Here is a 21375-nt window from a genome sequence, read left to right as displayed (position 1 = left end):
TGATGATCAACTTCATTATCAAAACGTGCAATCCTAAATTTCACTCTTAACTTACAGCAGTTCATTTCATCTGAACCATCTCCACAGTCGTCATAGCCATCACACAAATTAAACAGCGGGTTACAAATGAGGTTATTGCACCGGAACGTTCCCGGGATCTTTTTGCATTCATCTGAAACACGAAAAGAATACATGCAAGACTGGGCGACAGATACACAATTATGCAAATGCATTCGCTAAAACAGGTACACAACTTAACAAGTGTACGCGCTCGAAACAGATACCAGTCTACTCGCTCAACAAAGGATCACAGCCTAAAATGTGTACTCGCTCGAAACAGGTTAAAGTGTACTAGCTCAAAAAGGTACACAACTTAATAAGTGCACTCGCTCAAAACGAGGGCGACTGGTCCCAATTTCTCCAATAACCTCAAGCTGAACAAGCTAATGCATCAATATTATTCAACAAAAATACTTACTTAACCTTCGTTTTACTATTTAAAAAAAGTTGAAAGTGGTCATCAAAATATATTTAACCATTGAACAGTGAAAATAACAAAAGTGGTAATAACATGATATGTCACCGAAATATTGTAAGAGAGGAGTGAAAATATCAAATTGATGTTTTCACTGCAGTTAAAATAACAGTCGTGGTAATAACGTGATATTTCATCGAAAATTTCTAAGAGAGGAGAAAAAATATCAAATTTATTTTTTCATGCAGTGAAAATAACAGTAGTGGTAATAACTTGATATGTCACCGAAAAATTGTAAGAGAGGAGTAAAAATATCAAATTGATATTTTCACTGCAGTTCAAATAACAGTCGTGGTATTAACGTAATATTTCATCAAAAAAATTCTAAGAGAGGAAAGATATCAAATTGATTTTTTTCATGCAGTGAAAATAACAGTAGTGGTAATAACATGATAAGTCACCGAAAAATTCTAAGAGAGGAGTGAAAATATCAAATTGATGTTTTCACTGCAGTGAAAATAACAGTAGCGGTAATAATGTGATATTTCATCAAAATGTTTAAAAGAAATCCTTCTTACTTGTACATTCGTTGTCTAGCTCATCCATGTTGTCGTCACAGTCCGCGTGTGTGTCACACTTCCAATCCTCTGGAATACACGCCCCGTTTCCGCACCTGAACTGGTCTTCTTCACACTCTGGCGGCTCATAGTCATCTGCACCCAATATTATAAATCTGGTTAATTCTTTGGTTTGGTCAAAGTTTGCCAAATTGATTGGTCATTATATTGCCATTAATTGCTATTTGCAAAAAAAAGATCACGAACAACTATCCCAGGTTGTTACAATTGGCTGATTTTGTTTAATTGAATATAAAAGAGCGGCATGATTTTTCATGTTAAATTTTATTATAATAAGTGCAGTCAATATATAGTAATTTATGGGACAAGAATACTTCAATTGAAAAAGCTAACCAGACATATTTTAACTTCGGTATGAGCGAGTCGTATTTTAACGAATTGAGCTCTTTGAAATAGACTCTGGAAGGAACATTCGGAGCTTCTCTGCCATTTTTATCAAAAACAACCTCGGATGTATGCCGGTACATCGGTAGAAGTAGTTCAAAAGTTTTGAATTATACCATTAATAAAATGAAGTGTTTAGTGTTGTATTTGTTGATCTCAGTTTAAATTTAAATTTGATTGCCAGTAAAGTGTATTATTACGATTTCCAAGAGTTAATTCATTAAGTTTAAACAAGAATTACTACGCGATCTACTTGCAGCGGACTTAAACATACCGATTTCTAAGTATGTAAACCGTCCATAACGAAAATCATAGAGGCTTAAAGAAGAACTTACCACATTCTATTTCATCAGATTCGTCTGCACAGTCTTTGAAATCATTGCAAGCAAATTGAATAGGTATACATTCACCATCATCACACATAAACTCATTCGCATGGCAGGTTGGTGTAGGCGTTGTAGCTGAAAAAATAAAGATATCTTTTATCGACCGCAATAGAAACTACAAAATCTTAGAATACAACTGCCCCAGGGTTTAAAGCTTCACTATCACAGATTGAACGTTTTGACAACTTTTTTTTATTTTTTTGGTCTTGGAACGAGAGAAGTTTTGCGAAAATCCATGGAAACTAGTTATATACGACTTCTGACAAAAAATAGATCACAGATTTATATATTTAAGTTCAAAAGTTGATGTTTAAGCCATAAAACATTAATTTCCGAACAGAAATATGAAAATATACGATCTGATTTTTTTGTCAGCAATCATATATCATTGGTTTGCAGATATTTACGCAAAACAATTGCTCTTTCCAAGACAAAAAAATGAAAAAGTTATAAAAATGGTAAATCTGTGAGAGTGCAGCTTAAATATCAAAATATCGCACTTTAAGGATCTTGTGAACTTGTGAACTAACCGCATTGGCACCGTCAGTACGAACAATCTAAGTTCGGACTGGCTTGGGAGTTAAAAAGGATAAAGACCGGGCAGCGACATATATCAAAAAAGAAAAAAAAAGAACAAAAAACAGTTAGTTAAAAGAATACTAGCAGAAATTGGGGAATAATGTGCTATAGCCACAATAATGCGCGTTTAGGGAACTTTTTTAACATTTGGATATTTAACGCCACAAGTCGACAGATTCATACTAAGGTAAAATATGTTCTTCGACTGTAACTCCACAATATTTAACACTGCTTTGTGAAATAAAAACACAAAAGTTACACACGAATTACTTTTAGCCAATTCCTTTATTTTATGAAACTAGTGTTTCATAAAACACTAATTCAGATCGACTTCTGTCAACAAAGCATCGCCATTTCGGAACTATCTAGCAGGTGCGCGTTATCTTGCCGCTCAATATACTTAGCGCTGGGTGTTGTCATTTTTGGCTAGGAAAACAACAAGTGGGATGTGAACGCGTAGAGTCGCCAAAACAAAAATCGTCAAAGACTCTGAAGCGGCTGTTTATAAAGACTAAGTGTGCTTTACTTACGACAATTCATTTCGTCGGCGCCGTTAATACAGTCCGCATAGCCGTCACACACAGAACTGCCGTCAATACAGCGATCGCCGCAGGCAAATTGCCCCTCGACACACACTGCACAGTCTTCCTCGCATTCGAATTTACCGTCCTTGCAGGTACTATGGATGAAGTAACATGATTAGAACTACATACGCAGTCGGAACACATCGGCCATGTTCCCTCGAAAACAACTTGGAATGTATGCCCGTGCATATGTACCTATAAGTACTTAGGACCCGATCTGCATGCACCGTAGTTAAATGCAAAGATTTCAGATATTGTAAACCGTCCATATACATCCGATGTTGTTTTCGATGGAAAATGGCCAAGGTTCTTCGATTGATCACATACGTTACCTAGATGACGTTTAAACCGTCCCAGTATTGATTATTTTTAGCTAGAAAACGTGATGATGATTTTTCTGACTGATAGATTTGCTGTTTTATCGAATTAGTCCATCGACTGCAAATTAGTTCCATAAAGCGAGAGTTTGATTTAAAGCTTTTGCCAATCGACCAAATCGCTAATTCAAAACCTAACTTAAATATTCAATTTAGTGTTGCATTTCATCGATTAACTAATGACGTCATTATTTTTTTCGAAATTGACCAGAACTTAAATATCACTTAAATAAGACAAATCAAGGCTTACTAGTTATTATGAATTTATTCTTGTGTAGTAGTGAACGTAATGCGCACAAGCTTTGTTCTTGTGTATAAATCGTAGCAAAGCGCGTCAACTTTATATTTGTGTATTAATCGACGTAAGGCACATAAACTTTGTTCTTGTGTATAAATCGACGCAAAGCGCGACAACTTTATTCTTGTGTATCAATCGGCAAGGGCTCATAAACTTTGTTCTTGTGTATAAATCGACGCAAAGCGCGCCAACTTTATTCTTGTGTATAAATCGACGCAAAGCGCGCCAACTTTGTTCTTGTGTATAAATCGACGAAAAGCGCGAAAACTTTATTCTTGTGTATAAATCGATGAAAAGTGCGACAACTTTATTTTTGTGTATAAATCGACGAAAAGCGCGCCAACTTTATTCTTGTGTATAAATCGACGAAAAGCGCGACAACTTCATTCTTGTGTATAAATCGACGCAAAGCGCGCCAACTTTATTCTTGTGTATAAATCGACGCAAAGCGCGACAACTTTATTCTTGGGTATAAATCGACGCAACGCGCGACAACTTTGTTCTTGTGTATAAATCGCCGAAAAGCGCGCCAACTTTATTCTTGTGTATAAATCGACGCAAAGCGCGACAACTTTATTCTTGTGTATAAATCGACGCAAAGCGCGACAACTTTATTGCTGTGTTTCAATCGGCGTAAGGCGTACAGACTTTATTCTTGTGTATAAATCGACGCAATGTGCGCCAACTTTATTCTTGTGTAAAAATCGACGAAAAGCGCGCCAACTTGATTCTTGTGTATAAATTGAAGCCAAGCGCGACAACTTTATTACAGTGTTTCAATCGGCGTAAGGCGCACAAACTTTGTTCTTGTGTATAAATCAACGCAAAGCGCGCCATCATTATCGAAAACAACCTCGGGTGTATTTGGACGGTCAACATACTCAAAAAGTGGTACGTTTAAGGCCGCTGGAAGGAGATCGCGAAGTAATTTAATTTAGCAGCTAAACTCTATGACTCAATTTTTGAGAATCTTAAATATGTTTGTAAAAATACACTTCACTGGCAATTAATTTAAACTTAGATCAATAAATACAACACTAAAACACTATATTTAATTAATTGCATAATTCAAAAATTTACGAACTACTTCAACTGATGTACCGGCATACATCCGAGTTGTTTTCGATAAAAATGGCCGAGGAGTTCTGAATAAATGTCGTATACTTTGAAGCCTATATATACTTATTTTCCGAAGTTTGCCGGAGTTGGCCGAGGAGATCCGAATGATTGTAATATGGTCGGTCGGGTTCGAGGAAACAAAGAATGTTTTTTACGCGTTATGGAAGCCACGACTTACCATAATCCGCAGTCGGTCATTTTTTCAGTCCCTGGCGGTAATTCGATGCCCTGCGTGTCGTAACATGGGCACTCCTCAACAGGAACGCATTTTCCATCTGAAAATAAGTAAATTTAAGTTTTTTTTTGTGCGGATGGAAAAAAACGCCGTGTTTTAGTCCTTCATACCATACAAAGAGTTTCCGATCATGCGACAACTGTTGAAAAGTCAAACGGTGTTGGGTAAAGCCACCCTGGTAGATGAGTCAACAACGTGTCAAATGCCCACACTGGGCCAAGTGTTTAGAGCTTTATTTAAAAATGCACTCTTACTCCCAAATAAGATTCTTATGAAAGATACCGTGTTTAATTCGAAAGAAATGTGCATAAAACACGGTGTTTCTACCTTATGAGACGATAGTTGATCACAGTAAATATTTTAGCACATTTACCCCATGTTGCCTCAAATGAAAACATACCCAAAATGTTGCCTCAAATAAAAATATACCCCGAATGTAACCTGAAATGAAAATATACCCCAGATCTTGCCCCAAATAAAAAATATACCCCACATATTGCCTCAATTGAAATAAATATCCAGAATGTTGCCTCAATTGAAAATATACACCAGATCTTGCCCAAAATAAAAAATATACCCCACATATTGCCTCAATTGAAATAAATATCCCGAATGTTGCCTCAATTGAAAATATACCCCACTTCTTGCCTCACTTGAAAATTTACCCCACATTTTGCCTCAGTTGAAAATATACCCCACATCTAGCCTCACAAGCAAATATATCCCAAATGTTGCCTCACATGAAAATAAACCCCGCATGTTGCCTGAATTGAATATCACAATCATCCTAAACGCACCAACTGTATTAAAATAATTACTTTATTAAAAATGTATATCTTTATTCTGAATTATTCAGACCGAAATAATAAGAGGACCACAAGATGAGGTAAACGCTTGTCTTGCTGAAATCGACAGGCATCTTAGCCAGTGGTGGGCCTTTTACATATAATTGGAACCGTCACCTAAAATTCATGTTAATATCTTAACCGATACATAAGGTCCGTCCAAGGATAACAGTTTAAGTACAGGTCCATCGATGTTCATCCTCGGCACCCCAGCGTATCATAACCTATATGATACCCTGGGCAAATCAGCTGTAAAAATCTCGTACTCATGAATAATTAATAAGGTGAAATCCAGCCGCATGATTGGTCGCATGAGACACACTTCATGCAGTGCAGAAATGGCCGAGAAGTTACGGATGTAATCTCGGTTCGAAATAATCCAATGAGATCACGACTTACAAATCGTTTGGGCAAGATATTGTTAAATATACCGATAGCAAACGAGCTGAAAATGCCATTTAACCGTGTTTGTATGTGTTTTGTGGGCAACAGCCTTCGATACATTTGATAATACCCCGAATTCAGATCTTTTAAAAAGCTAACGCGCTGAAAATGCGATATGATCTTATTTCCATGTGCTCTCTGGACAACAGCCTTCGATACATTCGATAATACCCCGAATTCAGATCTTTTAATAGCAAACGGGCTGAAAATGCCATTTAGTCGTGTTTGTATGTGCTCTCTGGACTAAATCCTTCGACACATTAAATAACAACACGGCTTTAGATATTTTATAAGTAAACGAGATAAACATTTCATTTTACCGTGTTTGTATGTGCCCTCTGGACAGAAACAGCCTTCGACGCATTCGTTACAGTTATAGTCAAGTTTTGCATCTTGGTTTACGCAGCTCTCTTCGCACGATGATCCGCATGGTTTGTATACAGTCCCGTCATCACACTGAATTGCTGGAAGATAGGAATAAAATAGAATCAGTGTGTGTATACCACGTAATTAATTGGGTCATAAATGTTACGTCGGAACGCAATATTTTGCTTCGAAAGAAGACTTTAAACAAAGATCACTATTTCTTCACCATTTTAAATGAAACATAGCGCAGTCTACGCCGCTTACCGAGCCCTGCCTTCGGTATTTTACCAGAGTTTGATTGAGAATTAAGTTTCTTAAAACACTTCGAAAAACCTTTTCACAATAAGGCCGTCTGACGGAGCACTGTCGAGACATTATTTTGGAATCAGGTTTGTCGAAGTGTTTGATGAAACTAATCACCTTATCAAACTTCGATTATAAAACGAAGGCGGAGCTCTTTAAGCGGCATAGACTGCCCTATGTTTTAGTTAAAATGGTGTAGTAAAAGAAAAGTTATCTTTGATTTAAGTCTTCATTTTAAGCAAAATGTTGCCTTCCGACGTAGCATATATGACGTAATTTATCACGTGGTATACACACAGTGAGAATAGAATAAAATAGAATAGTTTATTTGGATTTAAACATAGAGTTCATCATCCATCAACATGATCATACATATAAACAATAGTCAATATACCATTTAGTATTACATTTAGAATACATTACAAGCATATCAAATATATACTATTACTAAGGAGAACATGCATCAAAACATATTATCAAAGAAAATATTATACTTGTATTAATGATAAAAAATATTCAATTTATAAGCATATAGCATAGTTTTAAGTCTTATTTTTATGAAATAATATCAACGAAACAACAACAACACATCACTGAGTTAACAAATTAGTTCGTATTTTACGCGCACAATTTATGAAAGTCACTATTTTCAGAATTAGTGTCTCATTTCTTGTGTTTATCAACTCTAAAAATTTAAGGAGAATAGAATTATTCAGCCGATGAAATTGCAGGTAGGTAATCTGTAAGTACTCTACTTAATCATTAAAGTGACACTCTTTTTCAAAATCAATACATACACATATATAAAAAAAACATCAATTTTGACCGATAAACCTTTATCTACTTATTAAATAATGCATTTATGGAAAAGAATATTACTGATACCGTATTCTACCCTATGAGACAATAGTTAATCACAGTAAATCTTTTATCACTCACCAATTTAATAGATTGCGTTTTCGGCTATTAGATACACGGTTACAAACTTACTATCGGTAATTAATAGTTTCCATTCTATTCTAACCCTAACCCTAGCCATAAATGCACAATTTAGTAAGTAGTTAAAGGTTTATCATTCAACATTTAAGTTTGTTATACATGTGTATGTATTGATTTTGAATAAGAGTGTCACTTTAAGATACACGAACGGTATTTCAAAAGACTATCTGAAAAAATGTTATGAATAATATGTGTAGCACGGGGATAGGACGTACGGCAAAGTTTTTGTGATCTCCACGCAACGGGATGACCGTCAGCGGTGCATTTGTCGGCGAAGGCTGCAATCGCTGTGCAGAGGCACTGGCACCCTCCGGCATTTTCACACCTGGAAATAAAGAAGAGATGAATTGTAGTGTAAGGAAGTAGGACAGACAGACGGTATATATCCGACTTGTTCATTGTACCTCGTCAACAACACATGCATGCACTCACTAATTTAACAAAGTTTATTAATTATTAAGATAGGGAACTCTTTCTCATTGCGAAAGTGGAAGTGGTAGTGGTAGTGGTAGTAGTAGTAGTAGTAGTGGTGGTGGTGGTGGTGGTGGTGGTGGTGGTGGTGGTAGTGGTAGTAGTAGTAGTGGTGGTGGTGGTAGTGGTAGTGGTAGTGGTAGTAGCAGAAGCAGCAGCAGCAGCAGCAGCAGCAGCAGCAGTAGTAGTAGCAGTAGTAGTAGTAGTAGTAGTAGTAGTTGAAATAGAAATATTACCCGCAAGCTGCTGAGATGCATTCTTTGTAGAAGCTTTCTTTGGTGATATCCAAACTCGATTCTACACATTTTCCAAAAATTCCCTTTGGATCTTTAATAACGTTACACTGCTCCGATGCCCAATTAGTCTTCGACTGAAAAAACAACAACAAAAATACGTTCTTATCTTTTGATAGCACTGTTAACTACTGCCATAATGCACTCTTTTTTTGTAAAATACTTTGAAATGAAATATCATTTAACGTAATCAGTGTTTAAAATGGTGAAGAAATGGTGAAGTTATCTTTGTTTAAAGTCAAAATATTGCCTTCCGACGTAGCATATATGACGCAATTTACCACGTGGTATACACACACTGGTAACGTTTACCATGTGTTTCGTGCATGGTTTAAACTTCCCGTGGACACCGTTCCTCTCACCGGTCCAAGTTGGTGACATATTTCAACATATTTCCAGTGATTTTTTTTTAATTTTCTTTTACGCCTGTGCCTTGCAAATTGGGAAAAAAAAGTCGAATTCGGGAAAAATAAGAAATCAAGCCAAAATAGCTAATATAATGGCAAATATGCATGTTTTCACTTTTTTATGCAAATATTATGCTGTGAAAGAGTTAGTCCTGTCAAGATTTTGTTTATTTTACAAGAATTTCGTTGCTTAATTTCATTAACGTAGTCTGCATTTATCAAATTGGGAAAGAATATAATTTGGGGGGTAAAAAATGGACATTTTACTCAAGGGGAAACAGCCTTTAGAAGGCAGTAAATTGCATTAAAAATTCACTGATTTCGTTGCACAAACTGATAATTTACAAATAATAAAAGGGTGTAGAAATATGCACCTTATTCTTAATGCTGCACTCTCACAGATTGGAAGTTTTGACAACGTTTTATTTGTTGTCTTGGAACGAGCCAATGTTTGCGAAAATGCATGGAAACCAGTTATATCAGACTGCTCACAAACAATAAGATTGCAGATTGTTATATTTAAGATCAAAAATTGATGTTTTATGCATTTTTTAAAACCGTTTAAGCCATAAAACATTAATTTTCGAACGGAATATGAAAATCTACAATCTGATCTTTTGTCAGCAGTCTAATATCACTGGTTTGCAGATATTTACGCAAAAATTTGCTCATTCCAAGACAGGGGATGAACAACAGAGGATCATCATGACAAACATTCCTTAATCTAGGCCTTTTAGTCTGCTTGAGACGCATTGATGGAAACTGGATAACAGAAAAGCATCATTAAATTGAATTTAAACTTGAATGTATGTGATGTAAGGTATATACAGTCAAACCTCGTTGGCTCGAACTCCCAGGGACCCGCAAAAATACCTCGGGCCTCAAAAAATTCGAGCCAAGCGGGAATGCTTACATTCAGTATCTAGAAATCGGTCCTTCACATCCAGTTCGAGCCATAGAGGAATTCGAGCAAAGCGTGTTCGAGCTAATGGGGTTAGACTGTATATGGCAGTTTCTTTGTCCTAACTAATCTCTAGTATATATAAAAAATATTGTGTCGTACAAATGCTCTAGCGGATGTGACAACTTCCGTAATATGCCTAGGCACTAACTTAAAACAAAACTTAATTTGAAACTCACCCCACATTCCCCGTTAACCGGTGTTGGGTTTTGGCATGCGGGTGACGTAGCCCATGAGACCGCAAATTCTGAAGAAAAGAGAAAAACAATATTCATAAATATTACTTAGATTCTTGACTTTCAAACCTTTCGCAAACAGGTTTTGATGGTAAAAATCCGTATGACTCAGACCCAGACTCCAGTGTGTGTATACCACGTGATAAATTACGTCATATGCTTCGTCGGAAGGCAAAAATTTGCTGAAAATGAAGACTTAAATCAAAGATAAATTTTCATTTACAAAACCATTTTAAATGAAACAAAGGGCAGTCTATGCCACTTAAAGAGCCCCGCATTTGTTTTATTTCCGAAATTTTATGAGGTCATTTGTTTTATCAAACACTTCGACAAACATGTTTCCAAAATAGTGTTTTGACAGTGCTCCGTCAGACTGCCTTATTGTGAAAAGGTTTGTCGAAGTGTTTTAAGAAACTAAACTCGCAATCAAATTCTGTAATGTAGGGCTCCGTAAGCGGCGTAAACTGCGCTATGTTTCATTTAAAATTGTGGAGGAATAGTGAAGTTATCTTTGTTTAAAGTCTTCATTCGAAGCAAAATATTGCATTCCGACATAGCATTTATGACGAAAATTATCACGTGGTATACACACACTGTATAATAAAACTTAAATTCACAAAAGATTTGTGTCTCCTTATTTATTCATTGTTTCGGATACAACTTTTTTTACCATCTCTGCATTTTATGCACCAGTCAATAGTAACCACGCCCCCAGGTCCGGGGGTATACCGGGGATAGTCGGGGAAATGGGCCGTGTTTTTACCTTTCAGGTGGCCCCGCAGTGCCGGGTGAATGCAGTGGTTTTGCCTTCATGCAACATATAGCGGGAAATGGGTCTGACCTAAGCTCCCTGGGGTGCGGGGGCATTTGGCGGGGATTTTACCATCAGTTTATCCCCGCAGGGCGGGTATTTTTCCCGGGGTTGGCAGGACCGAAAGTCAAAGTCCTCGCTATTCCCCGGACCTGGGGGCCGTGGTTACAATTGACTGGTGCATTATGACCTCCGACCGCATTATATATATTATGACGTCATACGCTACTGTTTCCGGTCTTTAAACAGGCAGGTCAATGTGGCGTTTTTGAAGTGATTTTTGTGCGTTATTATGACGTCATATAATAAACAGTAAACTTTTCGGTCCGAAAAAAAAACAGGTCAAAATGCGTATTGTTTTGTACACGAATATTGCTTTTCGTCCAATCATAGACAGTTTATTTATAGATCATGTAAAATTGGATTTCGTAGCTTTTTTAACTCTTCTTTCTGGCGGATCCGTGGTCTAGTGGTAACACACTTGACTATCAATCCAGGAGTCGTAGGTTCGATTCCCCGTCGCATCACTAAAAAAATTAATCGTCTTCCGGGAGGGACGTTAAATGGGGGTCCCGTGTGATAGTGCTATAAACTGGTGCACGTTACTGAACCAGGGTAGCTCTAACCAGGGTTACATTCTGTCTGCGCACTATGCTCCATAAACCTAAAATGACTAACAATCTTAACGGAGCACTCGCCGAAGTGGCAAGGCCCGAGTGCGAGTATAAATAAGCTTACATACACGCACTCGTTGAGAAGACGGAATAACGTACATACAGCGTCAACGAGAAATTGATAACTTGCCATGTGGGTTTCCTGTGGTTGATCCATCTTTCAATTTAAAGTCGTTTGTGTTACTGCCGTCAAAGTTGCCACACAAGCCGGCTACTTGGTTAGCATAGGCCTCGTCCAAAAACAGGTGCAACCTCATTCCTACAATTTCAAAATTTGAAAAAATAGGGTTATTGGCTTGAGATATTATTTTCTCTGAGATAATTATTTATTTTTTTACATATTTTCGCTTATATAAAAATGACACGTATGAGGCTAAAAAAAATAAATAAGTTTTATCTTGACAAAATTTTCTCAAAGATAATTTTAAAGTACTTTGCAGCAAGAATTTTTATTTATTTTGCCAAAGTAATCATTTTGCTGAAATAAAATGGATTTTTTTTTCTAAGAGATAATTTGAAAACTTACCCCAGTCGTAGTAGACTCGAAGACCAGCCGATTTTACTTTCACGACAACGTTGTAAGTACCAGACTGCGAAACTTCGATGTTGGCATCTGATGACCTGTGAATTTAAAATAACTGTACAAGATTGCCAGGTTAACGCAGTGGTAAGCGCTCTCTCTTCTCACCTATGCGACTGGTCGGGTTTGATTCCCGACCTGGGCGCATGTGAGTTTAGTTTGTGGTCACCAAGCCGGGCAAGTGGGTTTCCTCCGGGTACTCCGGTTTTCCCCACAACAATTTAAAAGACCATAATCTCGCCTAACATAATGCCACCGAAAGTGATTAATATAATGTGTGTAATGATTTGTTGCTTGTCTTTTCATAAATTCGAATACAGTCGAACCCCGTTGGCTCGAACTTGTTTCGCTCGAATTCCTCATTAGCTCGGACTGGATGTAAAGAACCTATTTCTTTAAAATTAAGATAACCAATACCGATTGGCTCGATTTTTCTGAGGCTCGAGGTATTTTTGCCGGTCCCTGGGAGTTCGAGCCAACGGAGTTTCACTGTACCAGAATGCACAAAAGCTTTTAATAACCTCTCAATGGAAGACACAGAGCCGTTTCAAGACGGGATTATAGTCTTAACTACAATCTTAAGTAATAGTAAGATGTCATGAAGTAATTTGTTCATGATTAAGAATGGGCGGATAAAGCGTAGCGAATGAAACCTTTACATTATTAAACATTTGAAAGTTAACAACTATTCAGCTAACAACATTGTTAACTTTAACAATGTTCTCATTGTTAACTTTGTTCTGAACAATCGATCCATGGTTTCAGCACTATGCCTTTTAAAACAGTAAGAAAAATACATTTTGATGATGCAATCCTTTGCGAACAATTAAACTTGACGGAATTTCGTAGAACAATCAAAGGCAGAAATTTTGGCCAAGGACTGCATCATTAAAATACAAGCAAATCTAAAATATTTCACACGCGTAGAAGCAGAAAATAGCATAGCTTTTAATAGGCTAAGATTTTTTTTATTTCTGTTCTGTCAAAAAAAAGCTACAGAAGTTAACATCACATTGCTTGTTTGTTTACATCGGTTGTGACCCGTGGTGATCTACATGTATGTGAGAACCCCTTTGCGGCACATGATTCCTTACCCTGAAAAAAACTATAACAATAATACAATCAAATAGTATAGCGACAAACCTATAATATCCCGAGATCATGTCGAGGCCGCCAACCTTCAGGGGAATCCCTTGAAGCATTTCAATCTTTGTGGAACGGTAGGTCACCACTACTTTCTTAGCACAAGCACCTCCGCTACCACACGGGACGTTTTGCTGCGTGACGGAGGTGTCACCGACCACCAACATCGTGTACTCGCACGTGTCCGAGAAACTGAACATTTTCCCGTCAAATGTCGAGAAACTTGACTCGCCAGTTGCAGAGCAAATACCTTAAGAATAACGATTCATTTAAGATATTTATTTTTAACCGTTTTCGTGAATATTGCTTATGGAGTAACACATTTTAGAGCAAATACTTTCAAAAATATTTTGATGTTTTTGTGCTATTGGTACAACTGTTTTCGTAATTATTACTTTTGTAATGAATGCAGTTGGGAAGGTTAAGGTACGCGTAGAGATAACATACGTTACAAAGCCCAACTTCGATCACGTCTGTCTGTCTGACTGTCTGTCTATCGGTATGTCTGAAGGCTGTCTGTTTGTCTGTAGGCTGTCTGTTTGTCTGTCTGATTGTCTGTCGGTCTGTCCGTAGGCTGTCTGTCTGTCTGTCTGTCTATCTGTCTGTATGATGTCTGTCTGTCTATCGGTCGGTCGGTCGGTCGTTCGGTCATTCGGTCGGTCTGTCACTCGGTCTGTCACTCGGTCGGTCAGTCGGTTTGTCTGTCGTTCTGAGTCTGTATACCTTTCTGATAAACACAGAGCCTATGTTCATCGTTATTAGCGGTTATCATTCGAATAATGAATAATAAAAAACATTCTTATACCTGGACACTCATCGGCCATCTCAGTCTGCCATTTGCTGTCCTGGCATGTCCTGAAACATTTCGATTTATAAATTAGTTAATCTACTTATTGTGAACAGTTAACTGATATGAATCGCATTCTAGTCCATTTCCTGTGTGGTCCAGTATTGACTCATTCGGAACATCTCGGGCATTTTCCAAAATCTCGGATGTATTCCGATACATCAGTAGAACTTGTTCGTAAATATATGAAAATAAGTATTCATTTATGGTAGTGTTTTGCCCTTTTTAGTGTTTTTTTGGAATTCGTTTCAAGAGAACTGTAATATTCATTAAATAATTAAGATTCCCGAGAGTAAAGTCATTGAGTTTAACAGCTAAATTGACATTGCAGCGTAGTTAAATGTAAAGAATTCTGACATTGTAAACCGTCAATATACAAGTTATTCGAAGTTGTTTTCGATAGAAAGTGTTTTCTAAATTGAGCGCCCTCGTATCTGCCTTATTAGCATATATATATATATAGCAAGTAAGAAATCCATTCAGTGATTCCGTAGGGCATTTCCATATATGCCTGTACAAATCATATTGCATTTTTTATTACTGCCTTTGGCCCAAAAAATTCATTCGCTATCTAATTCAACGCGCGCGGTAGCAATCGTTCAAATAACCGCGAGTAAAGGTAGTATGTAACCTGCTGGTACCCAACGCGCGCTGAATAAGATAGCGAATGCGTGGGACCATTGGATGACGCAATGTAAACAAGTTGAAAAGAGATGTGGAAGCAAAGGTGCTCGTCACATTGCCTGGATACAGTAATACATTTTTTTTCATATTTTTATTTTTAATTTTTTTTTTTTTTTTTTTTATTTTTTTTTTTATTTTTTTTTTTGGTCAAAATAGTGAATGTGTGTCATTTAAAAAAATATTCCACAATTTTTCATGAAAGAAAATTAGTATTATATATAAATAAATATAAGGTAAACATGTGCAAAAATTCATCAATATTTTTCTTGTAGGTGGGAATCTTACCTTATCAGAACAGTAAAAATTATTAGATTATCTCAATTATTTTAGGAACTATGCTCTATTGATTAGGTCCGTTTGGAATTGATGATTTTTTTGTAAAAATTTGTAAAAATGGATTTTAATCATTGATGTGCCATCTTCACGATAAATGCTGTCTGGGTTATTGGTATTTACCAGTATGTTGCTTGCATATGATTGTCTGCCTCAAATTCAGTCTTCAAATATATATATATATATATATATATATATATATATATATATATATATATATATATATATATATATATATCAGTGGGGGGGGGTTAAATTATTTTCACCACCTGTTCTTTCTCAACTGGGATTTTTTGTCGACTTTGGGAAAGTTAAAAAAATCATGCTTAAATAACAAATATAATAGCAAATATACTTTTTTTTCTTCTCCATGCATAAGTAATGCTGTTAAATAAATAGTTAAATTAAGATTTTGTTCATAAATTATTTGCTTTTTTATTCATTCACGGGATCTTTTTGTTAATAAATTATTTGCTTTTTTATTCATTCACGGGATCTGTATTCAATAAATTGGGGGAATATTATGAACTTTTGGGGAAAATGAACACATTTTCACTAGGGAAAACAGCCTTTAAAGGGCAGTAAATTGCATAAAAAAACACTGTATATCTTGGTCTTGGATAAGCTTGTTTCTTCACTTCTCTTGTTTATAGCTACCAGTGTCAGGTACGTATTTTTTATTGCATAATTTATGAATATTTTTCGATGGAATTATGGACAATGACTTCGAGCATGGTCACAGTTTATGGTCAATGATAACATCTAGTTTCCATAAATCAAGCCACTGTGAGTCTAATTAGTGAACTCTTTTTGTCATATATTTCTGAACATGAAATCAATTTCACCTAGTTAGAGTCATACTTACATTGTCTTGCATCGGGTGTTTTCCTTCGCTCCATTTTGGTATGCTTTAGCGTTCAAAAAGCAGGGGCAGTCCGTAGCATTAATGCATGTACTCGTCTGAAACGGATCAAAAAGAGCTTTTACTTTTTGTATCAAAATATTATTAAATTTTACTACGTATCAACATTCACGTCGTCCATTTAATATTTTTGACGCAATCTCCGAAAAGCAGACAACAGTCGAAATTGACCTAACGGAAGAACACACGTTTTCTTAACACGCTGATTTTCCAAGTGTGACACCGGATCTATCTAAAAGATGCACTCTTGTTCCCAAATGAAACCTACCAAAATTGATAAAACTGTTTTAATATTACAAAAAGGACGAAAAAATGTCAAAAACAATGGTGTTTATGAAGGATGCCTTGTTGAATTTTAAAGAAATGTACAGTATTTCTACCTTATGAGACGATAGTAGCTGGTAGATCGTAGTTAATCTTTTAGCACTCACCAACCATTTAATATTTTTGCGTTTTCAGCTATTACATACATATTACTATTTATCAGTTATTAATAATTTACATAAAATTATTGTTTGTTATACAAGTGTATGTATTAATTTTAAATTAGAGTGTCACTTTAAGTGTCCATTTATAAACGGGCAACAAAAATAAAACCGCGTAAGAAACGTTCTGAAAAAACGTCATTTCTCTCGTAACGTCACTTTCACATGTGGCCTGGCCCCAATTTCTCAAAACTTTTTAAGCTTAACAGACTTAAGTAGCTTATTTCAATAATGCAATGTGCATTCTAAATTGTATTTTGATAAATGAAAAATGGTAATTTGTGACTATCATAATGATTTTTCCTTTCTAAAGCATTAAAACTCCTAAAGAAGTAAATATTATGCAAATTATTGAAAGACAAAATAGTGAGCTTAGCTTAACCCTGTTATAAGGGACGTAAGAAGTTTCGAGAAATTGGGGCATGGTTTTCGTAGATTGTGTCACATTTGTGGAATATTTTGGAATGACAAACTTTATAATGAAACCATTTTCAATTCATCATAGACGCTCAAAACATTGGTACACAGACAAACACAACAAGAAAATGTAATAAATAGTTTTATAAATTTTGGTCGAAAAAAAGAAGGCTGGTTTGTGTATTTTACAAAGATACGGTCGAAATCCGATGGCTCGATATATCAGGGACCGACCAAAATACCTCGAGCCTCGCGAATATCGAGCCAAGCGGGAATGATTACAAAGAGTAAAACAAAATGAAGAAATCGATCTAAACGAATTCGAGACAAACGGGTTTTGCGTATATTATACATACAGCCGCAAAACACGTCATGTAAAACATGTTTTAATCACACAAGTAGAAACTAAATGCATCCAAAACTCGCTAAGTCAAAGTCTTTGGGACCTCGAGGAATACTTCGAGATAACGAGCATTCGATATAGCCGAACTAAAAGAAGTATCTAGCTAGACCCAACACATTCGTAAAAGGTTCGTCATAATCAGAACTTCGTGAAAACAGAGTTCGGCATAGCGAGTTTTGGCTGTTTAGATATAATACAAAAGCAATATGTATACATTTAATACGAATAATGTATATTTAAGACAAATGATCATAACAAACAACTATCATTATATAAGCACAACATCCAAAAGATATTTAGAAACAGAGTTATAAGACGAAACATTTAATTAATTTATAAGGGGAGTGCGGGGGTCTTCAAATCTAAACTATAAGCAGAAACAGTGAAAGTGCTAAAATGATTATGGGAAAAACTTGACGTCAGAGATAGCTTAATAATTAATCGTATTTATGTTTAACAACCAAATAAAATCATATTTTTGAAACCGCTGAATTTTTTCTAAACTGATTTGTGAAAATCGTGATCAATTTTTTAAACATACCATTTTATCAAGCACAAGACCATCTGTGCAGCCACATCCGGTCCACCTTCCGCCGGTACAGTCGTTGTTGTTGTCGCCACAGGCCAGCTGACACTCGTCGGAGTTTACTAAATACACCTGGTTTTCGGGACATTTCACTTTGTCAGAGCAATTTTCGAGCGTCTCATCACACACGAAACGGCCATTCTTGCATTCGCTGTTAGAAAAAAAAACGCACTTGGAAATATCATCTCCTTAAAGCTGCACTCTCACAGATTTACCATTTTTACAACTTTTTTTATTTTTTGTCATGGAAAAAGCAAATGTTTGCGTACATATCTGCAAACCAATGATAAAAGATTGCTGACAAAAGATCATATCGCAGATTTTCATATTTCCGTTCGAAAATTAATGTTTTTTGGCTTAAACCGTTACTAACAGTTAAAGAAAAATGGATAAAACATCAATTTTTGAACTTAAATGTAACAATGTGAAATCTAATTTTTATTAGCAGTCTTATATACCAGGTTTCAATGGATTTTCGCAAAAATTGGCTTGTTCCTAGACAAAATAAATAAAAAAAATGTTGTCAAAACGTTCAATCTGTGAGAGTGCAGCTTTTAAGCCTATAAAAATTGCATTGTCAAATGGATTAAGCATTCGAATATCTTGTATGGCCGCGCAACCTAAGGCCTAAAAAAATATGTTTGGTTAAGGTTACATCCTTTTCAAAAATAGGTAGGGTAGGTAGGCTTTTTTGTTAAAGTTCTTCTGTATAAGCATTTAAGGTTTACAAAGTGAAAAACAATTTAAAGCTGCACTCTCACAGATTGAACGTTTTGACAACTTTTTTTTATTTTTTGTCTTGGAACAAGCCAATTTTTGCAAAAATCCATGGAAAGCAGTTAAATAAGACTGCTGACAAAATATTAGATCGCAGGGGCCGTATTCAATAAGCATCTTAGTAATAATTTTCAACTTAGTGAAAAATTGCCATTTTTCTAATTTGAATTTTAAGAAAACGAACAATGTTTGTACACCAAAAATATGAAAATCAAGAATATGAAAATATGAAAAAGCAAGAAAATGGTCCAAACAATACATGCATATGAATAAATCTGATGAAAAGTAGCGGGTATTTAAAATAATCGTTGTCAAAAATTACGAAATTCTCACTAAGTTGAAAATATTCACTAAGATGCTTATTGAATACGGCCCCAGATGTTTATATTTATGCTCAAAAATTGATGTTTTATGCATTTTTCTTAAACCGTTTGGTTTAGGCCCTACACGTTTTTTTTGTGTGTTTTTTTAGTTTTTCATATTTTTTCAAACTGACTATAAAAACGGTAGGGTCGGCGCCTATTCCGTCGGTAGGGTCGGGTAACCCGAACCAAATGTATTTTTTAGGCTTAATAACAAACATCATTTAAATGACACTTGAAAATACCCTTAAATACCATATAGAACGAATATTGATTCGATCCGGAAAAAATAATTCAATTTGAACATTGAAAATTCGTGTACTGGAAATCTAGCGTAATACCAAAACTTTATTTGTCGACGCGACTGTTTGCACTGAAAAAATGATTAAAAAAGCATTGTATCACCGCTCAGAAACATTTGGGAAAAATGGAGCGTTCAAAGTAACCTTTCGAACGCTTTAGAGGCAAATTCACGATCAAAATACTTATATTGAACCCGCGTGGGTGAAACAAAATGTTTTTTATTATTATATTGACGAAATCAGAGAGCGCAAATACGTGTAAGTGTTTGCCCTAAATTTCCAGCCAATCAGCGGCGCTAGATTTTTAAAATGGTTAGTTTCTTTTTCGTGTAGAATCGTCACTTATTCCTCAATGACTCTTCATTATTAAAAATGCTATTACTACGCATGCGCCTATTGCCACGCCTACTGTGTGTTTAAAATGTTTCAGGAGCTTATTTAAACTAGCAAGCTTGATTTCGAGAAATTTGGGCCAGGATATTTAAAATCCGGAAAGACCGTTAGGGATTAACCATATATGCAATATAAATATCGTTTCTACAGACAGTGATCAGGGTTGGAGTAAACCACTGGATCCATTGAATTATCCGTCCGTTAAGTCATTGTTAAACAAAAGGTGCCGACCATGTTAACGTGGCGTAATTGGTAATGAATCACCATCAAGCGAACAATAATCGTCTATACTACTAGCGGATCGACCAATTCTACTTTAAATTTCAATGTAGGAGAAAAAATACTACCAAAATGCATCATTTCGGACTAGAAAGTGTTCAACTTTTCTAGCGGGGTTACCCACAAGCCCCCCCCCCCCCCCCGCCCTGCCAACAGTTTAACCAAATTTGTTTCGGTTCTGAGGGAGGAGCGCAAGTAGAAAGGTTACGCCCCTAAGTAACTCCACCTCTTACATCAAATCCTGGGACCACCCCTTGTCAAGACACTGTTAAAACAAATGCACGTTCGAGGGAAGCGTTCGTTATCATGTGGAGACGATGTAAAACAATAACATATACATGTAATACACGTCAAAGAACTATGTGCAAACTTCAATCGAAAACATGAAACTTACCAAGTTGTGCAAGCGCGTTTTAACACTTCACCAGGTTGGTAGTACACTTCACTGTTTGGCTGCATATCGTCTAGACAAGGACATGCGTCCATATCAACGCAGATATCGTTGGAATCCAAGTACTGACCGTCGGCACAGGTACATCCACCGATGACAATGTTTTCGGTACACTGTTTTTCGGGCATTGACAAATCGCTACAATGAGTGTTACAGACGCGCGCATTATCACTGAACATTTGTCCACCTTTGGAACACCGTCTTTCCGGTTCTGAAAATGTGTTTGGGATAATCAGCACTAATAAACTACCCATGTACAATCATGTCATTTTTGGTGCCGGGTGACCGCATAATACGTTGGTACATTTTTAAAGCGTCTATTGAGTAGGGTGAGAAATTTTTAAAAAAAAAATAATCCGAAAAAAATATTTCGAACATTTTTTTTTGGCATTAAAAGATCGCAAAATAAGGAATTTCACGTTTGACTTGAGTTTAAATAAAGCAGACAAATATAAAAACTGTAAAAATATTTTCTATTAAGTTGATTCGATGATTTATTTGAAATGTTTGTAACTAGCAACCAATG

At 36.1% G+C, this 21375-nt stretch overlaps 1 protein-coding gene across 1 annotated transcript in view; it reads right to left on the bottom strand.

Moving 5' to 3' along the window:
- The window catches only part of LOC128216260 (mucin-2-like), a 99259-nt gene that overhangs the window by 58100 nt on the left and 19784 nt on the right, over nucleotides 1–21375 (bottom strand). The window contains exons 17-32 of the mRNA XM_052922829.1: nucleotides 20793–21060; nucleotides 18241–18436; nucleotides 16338–16432; nucleotides 14414–14463; nucleotides 13609–13858; nucleotides 12412–12506; nucleotides 12016–12144; nucleotides 10344–10411; nucleotides 8740–8873; nucleotides 8248–8357; nucleotides 6685–6828; nucleotides 5019–5115; nucleotides 2993–3141; nucleotides 1833–1958; nucleotides 1054–1188; nucleotides 56–172 (exon numbers count right to left, since the gene is read on the bottom strand). Of these exons, the coding sequence (XP_052778789.1) occupies nucleotides 56–172; nucleotides 1054–1188; nucleotides 1833–1958; nucleotides 2993–3141; nucleotides 5019–5115; nucleotides 6685–6828; nucleotides 8248–8357; nucleotides 8740–8873; nucleotides 10344–10411; nucleotides 12016–12144; nucleotides 12412–12506; nucleotides 13609–13858; nucleotides 14414–14463; nucleotides 16338–16432; nucleotides 18241–18436; nucleotides 20793–21060 (2163 nt within the window). The remainder of the gene's footprint in view (nucleotides 1–55; nucleotides 173–1053; nucleotides 1189–1832; nucleotides 1959–2992; nucleotides 3142–5018; nucleotides 5116–6684; nucleotides 6829–8247; nucleotides 8358–8739; nucleotides 8874–10343; nucleotides 10412–12015; nucleotides 12145–12411; nucleotides 12507–13608; nucleotides 13859–14413; nucleotides 14464–16337; nucleotides 16433–18240; nucleotides 18437–20792; nucleotides 21061–21375) is intronic.

The sequence above is a fragment of the Mya arenaria genome, chromosome 14, assembly GCF_026914265.1.
Source record: "Mya arenaria isolate MELC-2E11 chromosome 14, ASM2691426v1".
Lineage (NCBI taxonomy): Eukaryota > Metazoa > Mollusca > Bivalvia > Myida > Myidae > Mya > Mya arenaria.
This window is presented reverse-complemented; position numbering and strand designations above follow the sequence as displayed.